Source organism: Globicephala melas, chromosome 14 (assembly GCF_963455315.2).
Source record: "Globicephala melas chromosome 14, mGloMel1.2, whole genome shotgun sequence".
Lineage (NCBI taxonomy): Eukaryota > Metazoa > Chordata > Mammalia > Artiodactyla > Delphinidae > Globicephala > Globicephala melas.
In genome coordinates, this window is record NC_083327.1 from 30,795,147 (window position 1) to 30,815,387 (window position 20,241).

The window sequence follows — 20,241 nt, forward strand, 5'->3', positions numbered from 1 at the left end:
TTAGTCTGAGCTCCTACCTGGCCAAGTTGGTTTCTGACCAATGATACAGGACAGGATGCAACAAACTTTTCCTGTAAAGGACCAGACAGCAAATAGTTTAGGCTTTGTGAGCCATATAGTCTGCCACCACTACTCATCTCTGCCATTGCAGTGTGACAGCAGCCATAGACAATACACAAATGAGTAGTTTTGTCTAAGTAAAACTTTATTTACAAAAACACTACAATCTCAATTTCATGTAAGTTTCACATCTCACAAAATATTATTCTTCTTTTGATTTTTTTCAACCTTTTACAAATCTAAACACCGTTCTTCTCTCACAAGCCATACAAAAACAAGTAGTGGGCCAGATCCGGCCCATGAGCATTAATCAGTTGGCCAACCCCAATGCAGGATGAATGTCTGGTTCATACAGATCTACAAGAGAAGTCTGAGGAAAAGGACACGTTTTAATTAGTGAGCAGAAGAGATGTGTACCACTTCCATGTAGGATCGTTAGACACCATCACACAGCTGTACCATATTACCTCTTGTCTCACTCCCAGCAATGCCCCTGCGGCTCAGCCTGGATCCCAGAGTGAAGATATATGGAGCAGGACCACAGTCAACCTGCGATGAACATAAAACCTGATTGAGAAATAACCCTTTGTTGATAAAAGCCACCAAGATTGGGGGATCACTTTGTTACTGCCCATATTTTAGCTTATGCTGACTGATACATACCTGAAGAGATTATTTTGTGTTTGTATTTGCGTAGCTCCTATGGGCATTTGAATTTAAAAGTTTTAAGTCATGTCAGCTTTAGTTTCTTCAGCTATAAATTTGCAATACTCTGTACAGTTAACAGGTTATTATGAGGATAAAAATGAGATAAGATATGTGAAAATGCTTTATAAATTACAAAGCACTTTAGAAAGGTTTTTATTATGTTTATTATCAAAAGGCCATACAATAAGATAGATTTTACAGAGTTCTACTATAGAAGTGGAGGTGCTATGGCCAGGGAGGGATTCAAGATAATTCAAATCACGGAATTTTTTCAAGACAAAGTGGTATTTGAACTAGATGTTGAAAGACTGGCAGGCTGCTATTAGCAGCATGAACAAATGCAGTAGGGATGACCCTACCTTGGCACAGTCTTGAATTCCCTTTGTCTCTGCCCTGGTTTGACGTCCTAAGACTGGTATCTGTTCATTAAGTAAATGAACAGATAAACACACAGGTAAACAGTGTGTAACAGAAGAGGACTCTGAAATGTTCACTCTGAAACCTGATGTTATGTTTCAAATTATTTCATTTTGACTCGGAGTGAAGGCAGCCCAGAGGAGTTAGCTACATAATTGCTCTTTTTTTTTTTTTTTTTTGCGATACGCAGGCCTCTCACTGTTGTGGTCTCTCCCGTTGCGGAGCACAGGCTCCGGACGTGCAGGCTCAGCGGCCACGGCTCACGGGCCCAGCCGCTCCGTGGCATGTGGGATCTTCCCAGACCAGGGCACGGACCTGTGTCCCCTGCATCGGCAGGCAGACTCTCAACCACTGTGGCACCAGGGAAGCCCCATAATTGCTCTTTTAACAGTCCTGGCCACCCTTAAAACATTTAATTATTTCATAATTACTCCTCCTTATGCCCAATGTGGAAATTATATGCAGATTATCGATCTTTAGGATGAACACAAAAGAAAAGCAGTCGTCACTCTCTGTCCCCAGCAGGTCTCCTCCCCTTATCATGAGGACAAACAGCTCTCTCTGGGCAATAAGCAAAGTTGAGGAAAAGCCTGGAGGCCCGAAGAACCAGGGGTGTGAGCTTGGAGACCTCGCAAAGTGCACAGGCACAAAATGCTTACACATTTCCAGAAAGAGTTCACCTTCTAAGCCTGTGAGCCACAGCTACTGAGCCTGCGCTCTAGAGCCCGTGAGCCACAACTACTGAGGCCTGCGTGCCTAGAGCCTGTGCTCCGCAACAAGTGAAGCCACCGCGGTGAGAAGCCCGCACACTGCAACGAAGAGTAGCCCCCGCTCGCCACAACTAGAGAAAGCCCGTGCGCAACAATGAAGACCCAACAGAGTCAAAAATAAAATAAATAAATTTTAAAAAAAAAAGAGTTCACCTTTGGTTTATCTCACCCAGATGCACAAATGACAAATGCTCCCTAAGACACCCAAATGCTCAGTTAGCAAAAGTCCTACAAAACTCAAATTTTGTGAAAGTCAAAAACACTTCAGCATAATTTTTTCTTCCTTTCAATCCCCCATCAGAGCTCACGTTCACATTATAAAAATAAGCATGAGCTGAATCTACTGAACCATCGGTGACTAGGCACAAAGTGGGCGCTCGCATCGCTGGATTTCACCCTTACGTCTGCAGTCAGAGCTCAAGCCTTTCCAGAGTCGGTGCTCTGCACTTAGTGAGGCGATCAACGGGAACTCATGGCAGCTGACAGGACAATGACACGGATAACACTGACATACTCCAGGCTAACTCTCCCGTGGTCACCCACATCATCCCAGAAAGAAAGGGAAAGCCCTGCTCAGAGTGGCTGCTGCTTGTGACTGTTGTCTCTTTGTTCCTGAAAGAACCCTAACTCTCTGTGACTCTAAAATCTTACTATGGCTTTATAGAATTATTTGAGGAAAATAGAATTTGGGTAAGACCAGAAATGCATAAGTGTCTGCTTATATTCAGTATTAAGTCTCAGAACTTGCCTATTACAAGAGATACCAGCAGCGTCCCAACTGCCCATGAAGAGAACCACTTACCTCTTTTGTGGTTCTTTTAAGAGTCAGCAAGTGTAAAACAAAGCACTCAGCCCCTTATCCTTCAGTATCTCTGACCAAGGGACCATTATGCTCATTCAAAGCCTCTTCCCTCCTGAAGCTTATAATCTAGTTTGGGAACAAGACAAAGAGATGAGTCATTAAGAAACAGCATCAGACTTGGGCGGCAGCACAAAGCAACTTCAAGGCTGTCCAGGCTTAACTGACTGAGGAGCAGTTCTCCAATAATTCAGAGCAAGAGAGAAATCTCGATGGTCTGGAGTGGCCATGAGGATGTCTGGGTAGAAGGTAGGACCTGATCCAAGGGTGGATGGAATTTTTTTCTTTATGAAGAGATGGGCAGCCAACATTCACAACATGCCCAGTAGACCCAGAGTCTCAGAGGAGGAGTGTGCCTGGTGACCTCAGGGACAGTAGGGCCACATCTGAGTTGTACCCAGAGATGAGTTGTGCAAAATAAGACTGAAAAGACAGGTTAGGGACAAACTGTGAGGGGCCTAGACTGCCAGACTATGGGGTTCAGAAGCCAGCCTAAGTGTGAGCAGCTAGCATGACCCTCTACTTGGATGTGTAATAGAGATTAGCAGTTAAGACCTCAGCCTCAGTTTCTCACCCTTTAAAATGGGCATAATAACAGTGCCTAACTCATGGTAATATATATACATGTATGTATATACAATATATATTATATGTATATCAAAATACATACATTTATATAGCTTATATATCTAAGCTAATATATACAGTATATATGTATATATACTGCTAATATAATATAATATGATATATTATATAGCTTAGAACAGGAGGCCTGGCAAGTAATAAGTTTTAGGTATGTTATTATTTTCTTATCTTTGGTGAGATTCATCAACCCACCTGAGGAGTTTCACGCTCTTTGGACATGGCTAAACAGGCATATTTAATTCATTCTTTGGATTTTATAGACAAAATAAGTATGATTCTCTTGGCCCACGACAGCTAGACATCTGTTTCCTAACTGTCCCCCAAAGAAAAAGACGGCATCGGGCGGAATAAAGGTCTGCAATCTGAGCGCCACCGAGCAGCCAGCCGCAGTGCGGAGTCTCGCGTCTTCCGCGCCCTTCCCCTGGCAGCCGGGAACTGAGAAGCCTGCCCATTAGAGCGCCCGAAACAGTGATTAAGATGGACATCCTCTGAAACAAATCGGAAACTTTTTCTAAAGGGGGAAAAGGCTGAACTTCCACAGTATAAATATTACTAGATGGCCTCGGGCTCAGATGCCATTTACAAACTCCTCAAGCTGCGCTCTCGCAATTTATGACATTTAACAGAGCCACTGGAGAGAGCTTCGGTCCTGCCTCCGCTCCGGAGCCAAATATTAGCCTCCTTGTGTTAATGAGGCCGAGTCAGGGAAGAGTACGACAGGAGATCATTTGAGTGACTTTGCTTGTTAACTTTCAGCCCCTTCTCTCCCCCAGCACTCCTCTCCTCTCTCCCCGCTCCAGAGAAAGCTGGGCGCTCTCAGGGCGAGGATTCAGCGCGCCCCCTTCCGCAGGCGCCAGTGCTGGAGCCGTTCATGGCTCTCCACCGCCCCAAGTGTCGTGGGCTGCTCTGTCCCCAGGGCTCTGTCTCCACTAACCTCCCTCACTCCAGCCTGGAAAGGGGTGTGGCTCTGCTGAAAACAACTTCCAGGCCTCCAGCATGGGAAGATCTGAACTCCTACAACAACATGTTCTGACCAAGGTCCACATCTGGACAGGAGGCTACTCATTTGTATCAGCCACATACGCCTCTCCTACGCTCCAGCCCTGACCTTCTCCTGGGCAGGGCAGTTACGTTCTCTAGGCTTAGGGTCGTCAGATTTAGCAAAAATGAATAATTTTTAATATGTATTCCCGTGCAATACTTTTGATAGACCAAAATCTTTTTCTTTGTACATTTGAAATTCAGATTCGATTGAGCATCCTGCTGTTTATCTGGCAGCTCTATCGAGACCTCAGTTTCCTCATCTCTAGATGGAATATTAAACTAGATCAGTGATTTTCAGACTTTTTAAAGAACGAAGGTCTCCTGTCAAAAAAAAAAAAAAAGTCTTGGGGCCTTCCCTGGCAGTCCAGTGGTTAAGACTCCGTGCTTCCACTGCAGGGGGCACAGGTTCGATCCCTGGTCAGGGAACGAAGATCCCGCATGCTGCATGGCATGGCTGGAAAAAAAAAAAAACTTTCCCAGAAGCACATGTATGGAATAGGTAGAACAGAGCTGCTATGGTTGAGGCAGAGGTGGGCAGCCAGAGCCCTCCCCCTACCTTTTGCTGAACCCAGGTCTGCACTGGGTTCTGTTTCAAAACCAAGGGAGCAGACAATCTGTCCCACCCTTCTAATCCCTTCTGTCTCCACCAGCCCAGGCTTCTGGTGTCCTTCACAAATGAAAATCCTACAAAACTTCAGGCCACCCGTGTCTGTTTCTCTGCCACTGGAATTCTTCACAGGTACACTGTCGTGGAGGTAAGGGGCTCATCTTCAGATTCACCAGGTCCTGATTCCAACCTCCAAATCCATGAGATGTGGGCTAGGCCCCTCCTCCTAGACTCATGCCATGAAGATGAAGCACCTCAGAGACTACACGCGCTACGGGGGCAGGGGTGCACCAGCCAGGCTGTGTGTGGCAACAGGGAAAGCATGGCCTCCGAGACCAACGCTGCCGCTGTTCAGCTGGGAGAACTTGGGACTTAGCCTCTCTGAAGATCCATTCTTTGATAAAGGGTCATTTTTAAAACAATCAGATAAGGTATATAGAAGAGTTTCATGAATAAAAGAAGCCAGAACTTCCCCCCAAAAGAGTACAACATTATATGATTCCATTTATATGAAACTCTAAAAAATGCAAACTAATCTATAGCAACCAAAGGAGATCAGTGTTTGACTGGGGATGGGGTGGCAGGGAGGGACCACCAGGGGCACCAGGAGACGTTTTGGGGTGATGGTTGTGTTCGCTATCTTGATTGCAGTGACGGTGTTATGGTCGTGTACATATGTCAAAACTTATGAAATTGTAGTCCTTTTTTTTTTTTTTTTTTTAAATTTATGGCTGCATTGGGTCTTCATTGCTGCACGCGGGCTTTCTCTAGTTGCAGTGAGCCGAGGCTACTCTTCATTGTGGTGCACAGGCTTCTCCTTGAGGTGGCTTCTCTTGGTGGAGCACGGGCTCGAGGCACACGGGCTTCAGTAGTTGTGGTGCACGGGCTCTAGAGTGCAGTACAGGCTCAGTAGTCATGGCATGTGGGCTTAGTTGCTCCGCCGCATGTGGGATCTTCCCGGACCAGGGCTCGAACCCATGTTCCCTGCACTGGCAGGCGGATTCTTAACCACTGCGCCACCAGGGAAGCCCCAAGTGTGTTTCTTAACAAAAACAAAATTTCAAATTCATGTGACTCTGCATATGCCCCCAGCTTATGGAATATCACCTCAGAGGTACAAAGGACTCTGCACGCCATCTAGGCGGACATTCTAGCGAATGCACCCTTTCCTCCTCCCCCTCCCCTGCATCCAAATCCTATTGATTCTGTCTCCCACGTCTCTGATACCTCTCCCCCTTCTTCTACCTCCACCATCCTCACCTGGTTCAGACATTGCCCTGTCCTTCCTGGACCACTGCCGCAGCCTCCTGATGGACTCCACACTCCCCAGTCTTGCTCATGTCTCTTAGTTACACTTCAGCTAGAGTGACCTTTTTAGATGCAAATATAATCATGTCCCTCTGCTGCTTAAACCTTAAGGTGGTTCTCCACTGTCCTTAGAACAAGACACAAACTCTCTACCGTGGCCTCCAAGACCCACATGATCTGGCCCTTACCCACCTGTCCAGCCACGGCCTGCACCACTCTTGTTTTCTCTGTTCCAGCCACTTTGGACTTCTTTTTTTTTTTTTTTTTTGCGGTACGCAGGCCTCTCACTGTTGTGGCCTCTCCCGTTGCGGAGCACAGGCTCCGGATGTGCAGGTTCAGCGGCCATGGCTCACGGGCCCAGCCACTCCGCGGCACATGGGATCCTCCCGGACCGGGGCACAAACCCGCGTCCCCTGCATCGGCAGGCGGACTCTCAACCACTGCGCCACCAGAGAAGCCCTGGACTTCTTTATATGGACTGTGATCCTTCTCAACCCCAGCTCTTCCTATGTCTCCCATAAGCTATTCCCTCCGCCTGAAAGAGTCTCTACCATCATTCCTCTAGGCAGCTCCTCCTCTGGGTTTCAGTAGAACTATCACTTTCCTGGAGAAGCTTAATTAATTCTCTAGACAAAGTCTGACCCCCCATTTTAAGTCTCCAGTGCCTCTCCAGTGGCAGAGCTTGGCTTTACCGGCTCCCATTCTGACGACTGTTCCACCAGGCTGGTCACCATCACGAGCCCTGCAGGGGCAGCTGGTATTCAAATGCCACCTCTTTGGTGCAGACGCACACTTGTATAAGCTTCTGGAAAGGAACCTTACAATACGGATCATGAGCCTTTAAAATATCTGTACTTTCCTAGGACAAGGAAAGAATGTGTCGATGAGTGGTCTTTTGGATAATTATCTTTTTCATTGTAAATGAACACCTTCCCTTTCTGAGTTTAATGTTTATGCTCTCTAACCCACCATCTCCACTTAGGAAACACATCCTAAGGAAAAGATCTAAATGGTGAAGAAAAGTCTGTGGAGAAAAATGTTCATATAAAATAGAAAAAAGTGAGATAGCCAAAGTATGATGATGGTGAAGTAAATTAAGATGTATCCATAGATTAGAATATTAAACAGTAATTTTGAAAAGCTATTGCATGTTTATGGTTTTTAATGATAGGGTGATTAAGTGCAAAGGTAGGGTTTAAGTGCAAAGGTAGGGTTTAAGTGAAAAGGTAGGGTTTAAGTGAAAAGGTAGGGTTTATTTTACCTAAGTGAAAAGATAGGGTTTATTTTACCTATTCCATTTTATTACATCTAATATAACTTAGAAATGTCCCACTAAAACCGTCTCTAATTTGGGAAGGAAACTGACACGAGATAGCCAAGAATTAGACTTGTGGAAGAGAATGACAGTGGCAGATCATCATTATTATTATTTAGCTGAAATAATATCCATACATACAATATACATCGCTGAGCACATTTTCAGTCATATCAAATATCCCTCACATCCTAGCTACCAGAGTCCCCGTGAACTGCTTACACAAAATCTTCGAACAGCTAACCCCAGAATGATCCCCTTGAGGCAAGCAACTGAGTGAGATGACAAGAATGTATGTCGAATTCCTCGAAGCTACCCCACAGGCAATTTTGGTTCTTCCAGACCTGTTACCCGAAGTCTGGCACACTAGAGCCCCCACGTAACTAAATTGAGGATATTTCATCTTTAAAATGAATATTCAGTGTGTCCACTGGACGCCCTCATAACCAAAGGGGAATATTTTTGTCCTGCCCCCTGCTTCTGCATCAGTGACTAACAAACTACTCATCACCTTCCTGTTTCCCTGCGAGGAAATACATGTTTCGCCAGGTGAAATTGCCTTTAATTCTGTTCTTGATAAATAGATTAAAGATGTTACGAATAGCATAAAGATTTAGGGAGTGTTGTTTATTTGATTTACTGTAGAAAATATCCAAGAACTAAGAAGTTGCTTGGGGTTGTGGGCAGAAATTGTGTTTTAGAGTAACAGAGGCCTGGATTCAAATCCTGACTGAGTGTCTTTTGAGATATTTAGCCTGGCTAAGCCTCAATTTCCTCATAAAATAATGCTCAAGGACTACTTTGCCAGGTAGCGATGAATTTAAGCCTTGTCCAGTGTCCAGCACATTATGGAAGCATAATAAATTGTTTGTGAATGAATGGCCTTAAAATGCTTAGCAGAGTGCCCTTCCATGTCCATCAGTGTTTCCCAAGCGTTAAAGTGCATAAGGAAGCCTCTTGGGATCCTGACAAAATGCAGATTCTGATTCATTAAGTCTGGGATGAGGTTTCCGACAAGCTCCCAGGTGACACCAGTGCTGCTGGTACACAGACAAAGCTTTGAGGAGCAAGGTTTTATATCACTGGTTCTCAAACCTGGCTACACCTTGTCAAGGAAATTTTTAAAATACTGATGACTGGGTCCCAGCCCCAAGGTTCTTATTTAGTTGATCTGGAGGTGTGGCCTGAGCCTTGAGATTTTTTTCTTCTTTTTTTTGGCCATGCTGCGTGGCACGCAGGATCTTAGCAGGATCTTAGTTCCCCGACCAGGGACCGAACCCACGTCCCCTGCAGTGGAAGCACAGAGTCTTAACCACTGGACCGCCAGGGAAGTCCCAGCCTTGGGATTTTTAAAAGCTTCCTAGGTGATTCTGAGGTGCACCCACGCTTGAAAACTGCTACTCCATACAGTATGTGCTTAATAAGTAGGACCTATTATAAATTTGATGAGGATACAGATGACCGTGATCATGCTTAAGTAACAATATAACATACTGTAATACTATTCTATAATAAATAAAATATACTATGCTGTATAAAGAGCAGAGAGAACCGAGTAACTCAGCAGGTAGGTCTTAATTTGCCAAAATGCAGAAGAGAATGGACCAATCAGAGTCTATGCAGAATTTAGAGATTGCTAAACTTTAACTCCTCTAAATGAATTATATGCAATGCTTTAAAGAAGAGTGCTTTTTTTCTAGGGTGTCTCTTCAGACGTATTCCAGTGCGTAGTACACATAGGGAGATTTCCATCCTATCTTGTTAACTAAAATGTTTGGGTTTCTTTTAACTGTGCATCCTCATTTCCAACAGAGTGGGAGCACGAGACACATGATACAGTAGGGAAAATGTCGAGGCAGCGTTTTCAAACATAATCATCCAAATGTGAAGGGACATGCAGTTCAGAAGAAACAGAGTAAGATGATATAGCAAGGAGAGAAGGGAGCAGGTGACGCAATCTGATGTGACGCTGACAGGCCAGATCAAAGACTCTGACGGGTGAGAAACATTTCATTTGGGAATCGAGCGAATTGTTATAAAGTTAAGAGCGAGAAGGACGACTGTGGAGATAATAGGACTGGCTTTCAGCCACCACATCTAAGGACTTTGCCCAGAGGAACTATTCAAGTGCTCGTTCAGAACACACTGTCTGGAAGCATAAATGGAAGTGTCCAGGATTCCGGTGGGGTCTGCTTGTCTTTAAATGTCTCCACCCCAGTCCTGGAGCCTCTGATCTTCCTGAGTATGTCACCCAGATTCCAACAATCTTCCTCAAAAAGGACCAATCTCCTCTCCTTGAGAGATTTATGTATTCTACCCACTCGCTGAGTTTAACACTTAATTTGCATTTAGCACTTGCTTTTGGACTCACTTATTACCTATGTCACTAATTATTTTTTAATTGAGGTATAGTTGTTTTATAATGTTGTGTTAGTTTCTACTGTACAGCACAGTGGAGTTCCCTGTGCTATACAGCAGGTTCTCATTAGTTATCTATTTTATACATATTAGTGTATATAAGTCAATCCCAATCTCCCAATTCATCCCACCACCCCACTTCCCTCCTTGGTGCCCATACATTTGTTGTCTACATCTGTGTAGGCCACTAATTTCTAAGTTAAAACAATTTTTCCTGCACCATATTTTCAAATTATTAAATGTCTTTTCATACTCCTTTAAACCTAATAATTTTATTATGTCTTCTTAAGTTAACTCTTTCAACCACTTTACTGTTTGGCAAATCTGCCACTTCAAAGGAAATCATTTTAAACGAGTCATTTGCAAAGCTGAGCAATAATCACCCATGGAGGAGTCTGAAGAGAGAACACGGAAGGGCTTTCTCTCTAGGCTTGCCGCTCTCTGAGGTTGCCTGAGTTGGGCAAGACATTTATTCTTTTGCACCTTGTTTTTTCCATAAGTGTTTTCCATAAGTGTATTGAAAATATGAGAGATTTTGATAGAATGATACAAAATTTCTCAGAAGAATACATTAAAATTTATCAAGACCAAAGTAGGAGTAGAATTAATACGAACCAATTGTACAACTTCGAAGGAATCTGAACATATCTGAAACAATAAAATTAGGTTTACATTGACCAGATCCAGAGTCTTAATAAAGTTCAAAGAATACTATGGAGTTAATAATAATTGGATTAAAAATGTGAAACTATACATTTTCATAATGGTGATCAGAATCATAAAAGAAAGAATAAAAAACTGAATTGAAGCCTCTGGCTTATGTGGGCAAATGAGAAATCTCAGTAAAGTACAACTAGACAGAGCGGCTGGAAGGGTCTGACATCAGGGAAGAATGCCCCACACCTACATCCACTCAATGGAGTTGAAAGAGAGATCTAGTTATAAGCGCTGGGAGGAAACACAGCCTGACAGGTGCGATATCATCTCTAAAGGGTATAGTCAGAGAAGATGATGCCTGACACACAGTAGGTATGCTTGGATGGACGGATGCATGGATGGATGGATGGGTGGATGGATGGATGAGTGGGTGGGAGGATGGGTAGATGGGTGGATGGGTAGATGGGTGAATGAAAGGGTGGATAGGAGGTTGATGGGTGGATGAATGCATGGACGAATGGGCACTCAGATTCAGAGTCCAAAAAGAGGTAGGTAGCATGCTACCTAAAAAGGCAGCTAATCAGGGGATAAAAGGGACACAGGAGAAACCCAGCAGCCTTGACAGGCAGGCAGCATCAGAGATATCCATCAGCAGATAGAAGGTATTCAGGGAGAGAGAATGAAGAGAATCCTCACCCTGAAGAAAGAAAAATAAATGGGAGATTTTGAAACAATAATTTATAACAGGCAAATAATACAAAAACTAAACTCTCCAATGAAAATGCCAACAATTGGGTCTTGAGTGCTAGACAGAAGCTCAGTTATCAGACGTAAGGCACAGAGTAAGATGGATGTCTCAGGACTGGCACACAACTTCAGTTATCAGAATCAGCGCATGAGGTCAAAGCTGTACCAGCACCAAAGGCCACTGGATGCTCAAACCTGAAACTCCTTAAATCCCTCTTGCCTGCAAGTGAGATTAGTCCTTGAGCCCAGGGCAGAGCTGAGACTACAGGTGTGTTCAGGAAGACCCAGCCTTGGGGAGAAGAGACAACTGTGACTGGAAATCAGACAACCTGGGAAGCCAAGAGGACCCTAATAACTCCACTGAAGAGAAAGGAGAACTGAGATGAAGTTCCAGAAAAATGCAAACATCAAATTCCACGGACCTTTCCAACAGTCATCTGAAAGCAGACCAACAGCGTTGTGGTTGAGAGCTTGAATCCTCATGTGGTCCCACTTCTATGTGCCGCCATTACTCTAGTAACCTGGTACCACCAGCGCCACCAGCCACTAATATTCCTTGACTTCTCTTCTGTGCAAAGAGCCCTGTCCCAGGTTTCTATCAGGAAAGGGAATTCCTTTGATTTAGAATAAACTGATGACAGGAATGGTAAGACTGAGCAAAAGATGATGTGAAAAATAGCCAAAAATCAAAACAGAGACCATACATTCGAGCAGCAGGGACTTCTGCCACCTATTAAAATTGATGGGAGGGACCTCCCTGGCGGTCCAGTGGTTAGGACTCTGCGCTTCCACTGCAGGGGGCACGAGTTCGATCCCTGGGGTTGGGGAACTGAGATTCTGCATGCCGCTCGGCCAAAAAATAATTTTTTTAATTAAAAAATAAAAATAGGGCTTCCCTGGTGGCGCAATGGTTGAGAGTCCGCCTGCCGATGCAGGGGACACGGGTTCGTGCCCCGGTCCGGGAAGATCCCACATGTCGCGGAGCGGCTGGGCCCGTGAGCCATGGCCGCTGAGCCTGTGCATCCGGAGCCTGTGCTCCGCAACGGGAGAGGCCACAACAGTGAGAGGCCCGCGTACCGCAAAAATAAAAAATAAAAATAAAATTGATGGGAATGGTCCATTTGGACTCATGGATATACCACTTGCTGCAATCAAAGCGCCACCGTGTGCAGAAGGCACTTCCCTTTCCAGCCCAGGTCCAGTCCTCTTATGCCCTCATCCAAGTTGTCCTCCATGGCTGAGCCTCTCTCCAGCCAAAAAGGCAAAGCTGAAGAGCTGAGGTCACTGACTCAGTGCCCCGGGGTGGAGGCAGCTTGCTCTTACGGAGGGAAGCCCCTTCTCCCATCCTTCCACCTGCAGTTCTGAGGAGCCTTCTCCGCGTCGGCATTCTGAAGGTGTCCTCTGATGTGCAGTGGCGTAGGCTGAGCAGCTGTTTGGGTTTTCATTCCATATATTTCGCCCCCAGCATTGCCTCCAGCCACTCGCACCTGCTTAAGAGGATCGTTTGCTGGGAGCGTCCTTGAGATGTGATACTGCTGCCTTTGCTTAGCAAATAACCCTGGTTTCAAAGAAGAGAGACAAGCTGCCTTGTAAACCCAGAGCCGTCATGGAGGATTCCAGGAGGAAGACTCGACTTTCCAGAACCAGGGTCTGTGGGACCTCATCCCACAGCTCTGTGAAGCACCATCCGGCAGCATCCTTACCCCTGGAGCAGAGCGTCGGTAACAAAGGAAAGGAAGTGCTTCCCTAAAGTCTGGCTCCCTGCACTGAGAAAAGTGGAAAAAACTGCCTGAATTCTGAATGTTAATAAGCTGGCAGTCACTGGTCTGTCGTTAGAGAATAGGAGAGTACCCCCACGTGCTAATGGAAGATGCCTGTATCTTCCACACCACAGCACCCTTGGTGCTGGCAATGATGCCAAGGAGATCCTACCCCAGGGAACCACTCCTCCAGCCCTGCCCTCCATGCTCTTTCAAAGAAGAATTTGGCTGGGCCACTCATGTCTCCTTCCCGTGAAAAAAACTCTCATGTGTGTCAGGGCCTGGAACTCAAGACAGAGCAACTTTATTCCATTCACTTCCACTTCCTTGAGAGCTTGTCCTAGCTTGAACCACTAACACCATCCTCTTGTTCTGCTCCCTCCTCCTCCCCTCTCGCCCTTCTTGGATCCCCTAAGGAGTAAAGCAGGGTTAGGGAGGCAGGACAAAGAAACTAAAGGGATGGATAAAGCTGGAAGTGGAGACCAACCCAATTAATTTTCACCACTATTGGGGACTTCCCTGGCAGTCCAGTGGTTAAGACTCCACGCTTCCACTGAAGGAGGTTCAATCCCTGGTCAGGGAACTAAGATACTGCAAGCTAGCTGTATTGACAGGCCCTTCCGTGTCATCCTGGCAGAAAACTGGAGAATGACAATGCCTACCCCGCGGGGCTGTTGAGGGAATTAATGATATAATGAACGCGCAGAGCCCAGCAGGCAGTAAGCATACAATAAACGGTAGCAGGTATCATTGTTTTCTCCCCGGACAAGCCACGCACACCAGCAACCTGCATATCGTTGTTACTGTCTCTGTCACTGGCTACCACAAGTACCACCCACAGCTCAACCTCAGCAGACAGGGCAGAGGCAGCGTCACTCCGATCTGGCTGCCTTCGGCTGGCACCCCTGGAAAGCAGGCAAACTGTTCTTATCGAGGCGAGCTGAGCCCCAGAGGACGAGCTTTGCCACTGGAGAGGACTGACCTTTAAGCTGAAATGGAAATGAAACAGAAGTCCTTTTCAGAGTTCAAAGCATCCAGGTACCTCTCCCTTCCCTTTCGTAACACTGCCCAGTATTTGCAGTTACGGGCTGGCTTCAGAGAGTGATGCTGTAGTTCCAAGGACACACTGCATCAATTTCTGACCCACCTGAAACCACATAAGTGCCCAAGAATATCCCAGACCCTGTAAGATTTACAGACCAATTTTCTAAACCTAAGTGGTTTGCATAGGCTTTGGATAAGAATCTGAAAGCATGTTTCCTTATCTAAACTGGACCACTTTAAAAGAAGAAGAAGATATAATATTAGCTTTCTAGGGAGTGGTTTGCAGCAATACAAGACCAAGGAAAACAATCATTTGGAAAATTAGTGTTAAGAATCAACAGTTCCTCTACAGGAAAGACATGAGGCTGCATTTCATAGAGCTTGGGAGTATATACCTGAAATCGCTACTGTGATACAAAAATCACCAGGTGAACTCCAGTGGTATCATTTATTTGGACCCTGACCACTATCTCCCAGGTTATGACAGAAGGGATGTGATAAGAGGAGATATTGTCTATCTGGATGGTCACGGGGGGTGGTTGGAGGTCATAAGCCTGCAGAGGTGTTCACTTTCCATTACAGTCCGTAACAGCTCTCACCATGGAGGGCATGGTGGTCCTGGGCCCATGTGTCTCGGATGGAATGGAGACACTGAACTCTATGCAGCTACAGCAGAAGCCAGAGATCTCCCGGGTATAATCTCCCCTTTAGTCAGTCAGTACTGAGTGCTCTTAGGATGAACAGGATTTTACTGGGAACCCAGAAGCATATTCTTAGAATTAGAAGTAACCCCACACTACTTAAAATGTTTACCATATTGAACTGGGAAAATGAAAGTCTTGCTGGGTAAGAATGAAAATAAATAATATCCTTAAGTGGCAAAGAGTCTTTAGATATAGATTTTTCAAGTATTTCTCATCTTTGTTGACCGTCTGAGGTTTTTCAAACATCACTTTGATCTTCAAATGTGTTGTGGGCTATCATGGCATCTGTCCATATCTCAAAGCAGTTTCAAAATTAGCACATTCCCTATCTCCCCCAGAAGGAATCTCTGAGACCATTTTACCGGTAACCTGGAAAGATGGAATCCCAGCACACCTGAGGGAGGGGAGTGTGAGGTGAGGAATGTTTAAGAAAATATCTGAGGTCTATTTGGCACAGAATAAATAGAAAAAAACCTGACATGGTTTCCCCCATTGCCTCCCACACACCTGCCTTCTGAAAGGACATGTCCTTTCACGGTCCTGCTAGAGAAAATTTCCAAGCCATCCAGAGGAAAGGACTCCTTTAGCAGGGCCCTTTGCATCATCTCAGCTCTGCTGGGAGCTCTCCAAGGCCACGAACAACTGAGAGAAGAGCTTCACCGGCCAAAACAGCAAACATGACAACAAACAAATTATAGCTAAAATTGGAGGTAAAAATTCAGTTTTAATTAGGAAAAGTGCCCAACTCTCCTTTCTGTACTTGGATGAGACGGCCAATGCCCAACGCAGAAAGACCACCAGGCACCCTAACTGTTCACTACACTTTCCTGTTTCTTCCTAATAAGACATTTGCCAATGCACACAAGACCCATCTGGCATCTTCATCAAAGCAACAGTAGGGAAGCAGCTGCACACCCTAAAACCCTTGGGGTCAGATCCCTCTCTTAGCCTACTTTTGCCGGTATCACCACCAAATGTGAACATAAGTGGCAGAGTAACAATGGCCTCAAATTCTTTGTAACTCCCTCCATAAAAATGTCATTTATTATGGTTACCAAAGTGGAAAGAGGGGGAGGGGTAAATTAGGAGTTTGGGATTAACATATACACACTACTATATATAAAAGAGATGACCAACAAAGACCTACTGTATAACACAGGGAACTCTACTGAATATTTTGTAACAAGCTTTAAGGGACAAGGATCTGAAAAAATTACATATATATATATAACTTTGCTGCCCTGAAACTACCACAACATTGTAAATCAACTATACTTTAATTTAAAAAATTAAAAATTTAAAAAGTCATTTATGAACCGCTCCCCTTGCATCTAGACTGGCATGTGACTCCCCAAAGAACTGAAGTGGTACCACACCAGTTCCAGGCCTAAGCCTTAAGAAAGCCTGGCAACTTCCACCTTTGCTCTTTGGAGATCCCTGAGTCAGCATGCAGGTAATCTGACTCTCCTGATGGAGACACCCCATGGACAGAAGAAGTCCTTAGACTGTGGAGAGGGACGGAGGCTCAGCCCTCCCACTGAGGGTAGCTAGGGTAGCCCTCCCCATGACTCGAGGTCTATGCACCATCGGACTGCGCTTCCTTGAAAGAGACTCCAAGTGACGCAAGCAGAGCTGCTCCACTGAGCCCAGAGCCCAGTCAACCTACAGAACCAAATGAGAAATAATAAAACGGTGGTTGTTTTAAGCCCCTAAGTTTTGGGGAAGTTTGTTACACAATAATAAATAACTGATACCACACAGTGCTGGTAAATCAGAAATAGTCTTGGGATCTCAAGAAGTTAGCCCTACCTACCAGAAATCTACCCTGGGTGAAAGAAAATAACCAACACTTCCAGATGACCGACGAGCGGTCAGTTGATACATCACCTGCATCCCAGTGCGTGGGGAACAAACACTGTAACACTTGGCTAAAAGAGGGCGACTGAGAAAGGACAGGGAAGTGGGCGTCTGGCTGATTTTCTTCATAGTGAGACACCTGCTTTCAGGTGTCACCAACCAAACCCTCCACCAGCTGAGGTAACCTGCCACCTTCTCCCATAAGCTACGAACTATGTCGCTTTCATCAATGCCTGAACTCCAAACCGCAGCACACCGCTGGAGGAAAGGATAGACTCTACAAAAGACGGGTCAGGCTTCTGGTAGAAGAAGGAATCACACAGGAGGAATGTCTACAGGGGTTTGCAGTAAAGAGGGTTGGATCTCCCGGAGTCAGAAAGCCCCAGACACTTTTTCCCGATCATCAAGTGTTGCTCAACCCTCAAGTGGAGATCATCCACTCACTTCCCAAAACTGCAGGAAAAGCAATGCACCCAAGACCTGCTTTACCGTATAACCATTATCAGTCAGTCTCAAAGAGCGACTAACTGGCTCAGTCCAGAGGGGAGGACCAATCAGAAGCTAGAGGACTAGAGATGCTGCATAATGAGACCAGCCAATGCGTAGCCAATCAGCAGCTCAGTCGAGTGAAAAAGAGAAAGCTCTGCGGGAGGCTTGCACTGTCCCAGCATCTATCTCACACCAGTGGGGACGACTTAACTGAACAGTCAGCTCTAAAATAGTCAGCACCCAGTGCATGGTTGGCAATGCCCTGGGAAAAGACACATATAAAAACCTACACTGAGATACAATCAACTAAAATTAGGGGAGTAATTAGGGTTTATTTATATGAAACTTACTGTTGCCTTTAAAAATTATGTCTAGGAAGGGAATTCCCTGGCAGTCCAGTGGTTAGGACTCCACGCTTCCACTGCAGGGGGGCACGGGTTCCATCCCTGGTAGGGGAACTAGGATCCCTCATGCCCCACCGTGTGGCCAAAAAAAAAAAATGTCTAGGAAGAATACTAATGACATGGTAAATGCTTACAATGCTTCCTAGCCAGCCGAGCAACCTTGGACACCTTACTGAAGTTTTCTGCGCCTCTGTTTCCTCATATATAAGTGGAAATACAACCACATTCCATTAATTTTTTTTACATCTTTATTGGAGTATAATTGCTTTACAATGGTGTGTTAGTTTCTGCTTTATAACAAAGTGAATCAGTTATACATATACATATGTTTCCATAACTCTTCCCTCTTGCGTCTCCCTCCCTATCCCACCCCTCTAGGTGGTCACAAAGCACCGAGCTGATCTCCCTGTGCTACGCAGCTGCTTCCCACTAGCTATCTGTTTTACATTTGGTAGTGCATATATGTCCATGCCACTTCTCACTTTGTCCCAGCTTACCCTTCTCCTGCCCCATATCCTCAAGTCCATTCTCTAGTAGGTCTGCGTCTTTATTCCCATCTTGCCCCTAAGTTCTTCATGACCTTTTTTTTTTTTTAGATTCCATGTATATGTGTTAGCATATGGTATTTGTTTTTCTCTTTCTGACTTACTTCACTCTGTATGACAGACTCTACGTCCATCCACCTCACTACAAATAACTCAATTTCGTTTCTTTTTATTCCATTAATTTTAGGATGCATGTTTTCCCACATTTTAACATCTCTGAAAAAAAAATCATCATTTTTGGTGACACAATGAATTGGTGGGTTTTTCTCTTTATTTCTTAGTGTACATCTGATGATGATGCATCTTGGAACCCTGGTCTCTTAGACTCGCTGAAAATGTAGGACTTCCTGCATTAGGTTTTTGTGAGGATTAAAAGAGTTAATATAGGTGCCTCACAAGGGGCAAGCACTCAAACCAATATTAGTTATAACCATTATTAACTGGGAGTTCCTTCTGGACACAGGTACCCACCTTTGCAGGAACACAGACAGGCAATCCCAGCGAAAACAAATATATTCTGCTCGTTATTTTGGTGCCTGGACTTTATATCACCCATCCCTCCCCCTCCGTTTAGGGCTCCTCAAATCTGGTCGCTCAGGGAGACACTTGGGGGAGATTTTCTAAAGGCTGATGCCTAGTACATCCCCCCGCCAAGACATACACACACACACACACACACACATACACACACACTCTGCTTTAACTGGCGTGGGATAAGACCCTGGCATTGGGATTTTTAAAAGCTCCCTAAGTGATTCTGAGGTAGACCCCAGTTTAAAAACCCATTGCAGTAAATTACAAGGTCTTTGAGACTAAAGGCCTTTCTAGGAAGAAAACCAATATAGCAGTGCAGTTAGGGTCCTGGAGTTGGCCAAGTCTGGGTTCCAATTCCTGTTCCTCTCCTTGACCAGCTAAGTGACAAACTGCTTCACTTCTCCCAGCCTCAATTTCTTCATCTGCAAACTGGGAACAATACCTACCTGCTAGGTTTGTTTAGGGCAGTCATGAAATGAGCTAAGCATACACACTTAATAATTAAGTTATTATTAGTGTCATTTGATGGCCATTTCAGCATCTACCCAGTGACTTGCCAGTGGAGGTGCTTAATAAATTTTCCTCGATTTGAATTTGGAGACTATAGAAAACCCCGCCCACAAGACAGGGGCATAGAGAAGGAGGTAATCAAATGATGACAGGTTGGGGCCACTCTCACAGTTCAGCATAGGCTTGTCTGCGCCTCACGTGGTGGGAACACAGTAATTATCCCACCTCATCACCAGCAGGGTGGATTCCTGACGATGACCACCAAGGCAAAGACCTCTGCCCTCCAGACACCCCCTCCGAGTTCAGTCTCCTGTGTAGGTAAGTTGGCAACTGAGCAGCATCTGATAACTTGGTCCACAAATTCTCACAATCTGAGGGATCTTTCAGAACAAGGGAAGGCGAAACGAGGTAATGTGTAAATACTCTCCTAAATGCAGGGCTGTGATGTTCTTTTCCTCAGGGATAAACCCTGACCTCGAAAACTGAGTGCAGACAAGGCCCCATCCCCACAGGCCTCCCATCCTGCGTGCCTGGCCCCGGGGGACCTCCAGCCAGGACTTGCCACACTCCAGCAATAAGCTGTACTAACAAGGATACCCAGGAAAATGTGCAAAAGCTGAGAAGGGAAATGAGCCCCAGGTCCCGCTCCTCCCAACAGCATCAAATTTTTATTTCTTGATTAAACAGAAGCTCTGTGGAAGGGAAACAAAACTAGAATGGAAATCATTTGCTGCCCTCTTGTGGGTGACTTGGTATCCTGTCCCTCCAGTTTCCAAGATGAGACACAGGCAAAAAGGAGGGACATAGACTTGGTGTCCAAAGCTCTGCTCACCTCTGCA

At 45.2% G+C, this 20,241-nt stretch overlaps 1 protein-coding gene across 15 annotated transcripts in view; it reads right to left on the bottom strand.

The window, feature by feature from the left end:
- Positions 1–184: 184 nt before the first annotated feature.
- FAXC (failed axon connections homolog, metaxin like GST domain containing) overlaps positions 185–20,241 on the bottom strand; it is a 120,186-nt gene continuing 100,129 nt past the window's right edge. For 8 of the 15 annotated variants that reach the window (XR_009558710.2, XR_009558700.2, XR_009558702.2 and 5 more), the window contains one exon: positions 185–609. Coding sequence is in view for 1 of the 15 variants with exons in the window: in XM_060283388.1 (XP_060139371.1) it covers positions 605–609 (5 nt within the window). In the remaining 14 variants the exon portion in view is untranslated. Of the gene's footprint in view, positions 610–2,757; positions 2,884–20,241 lie in introns of all 15 variants that reach the window. The other 7 variants (XR_009558712.1, XR_009558705.2, XR_009558692.2 and 4 more) reach the window with 3 other exon arrangements.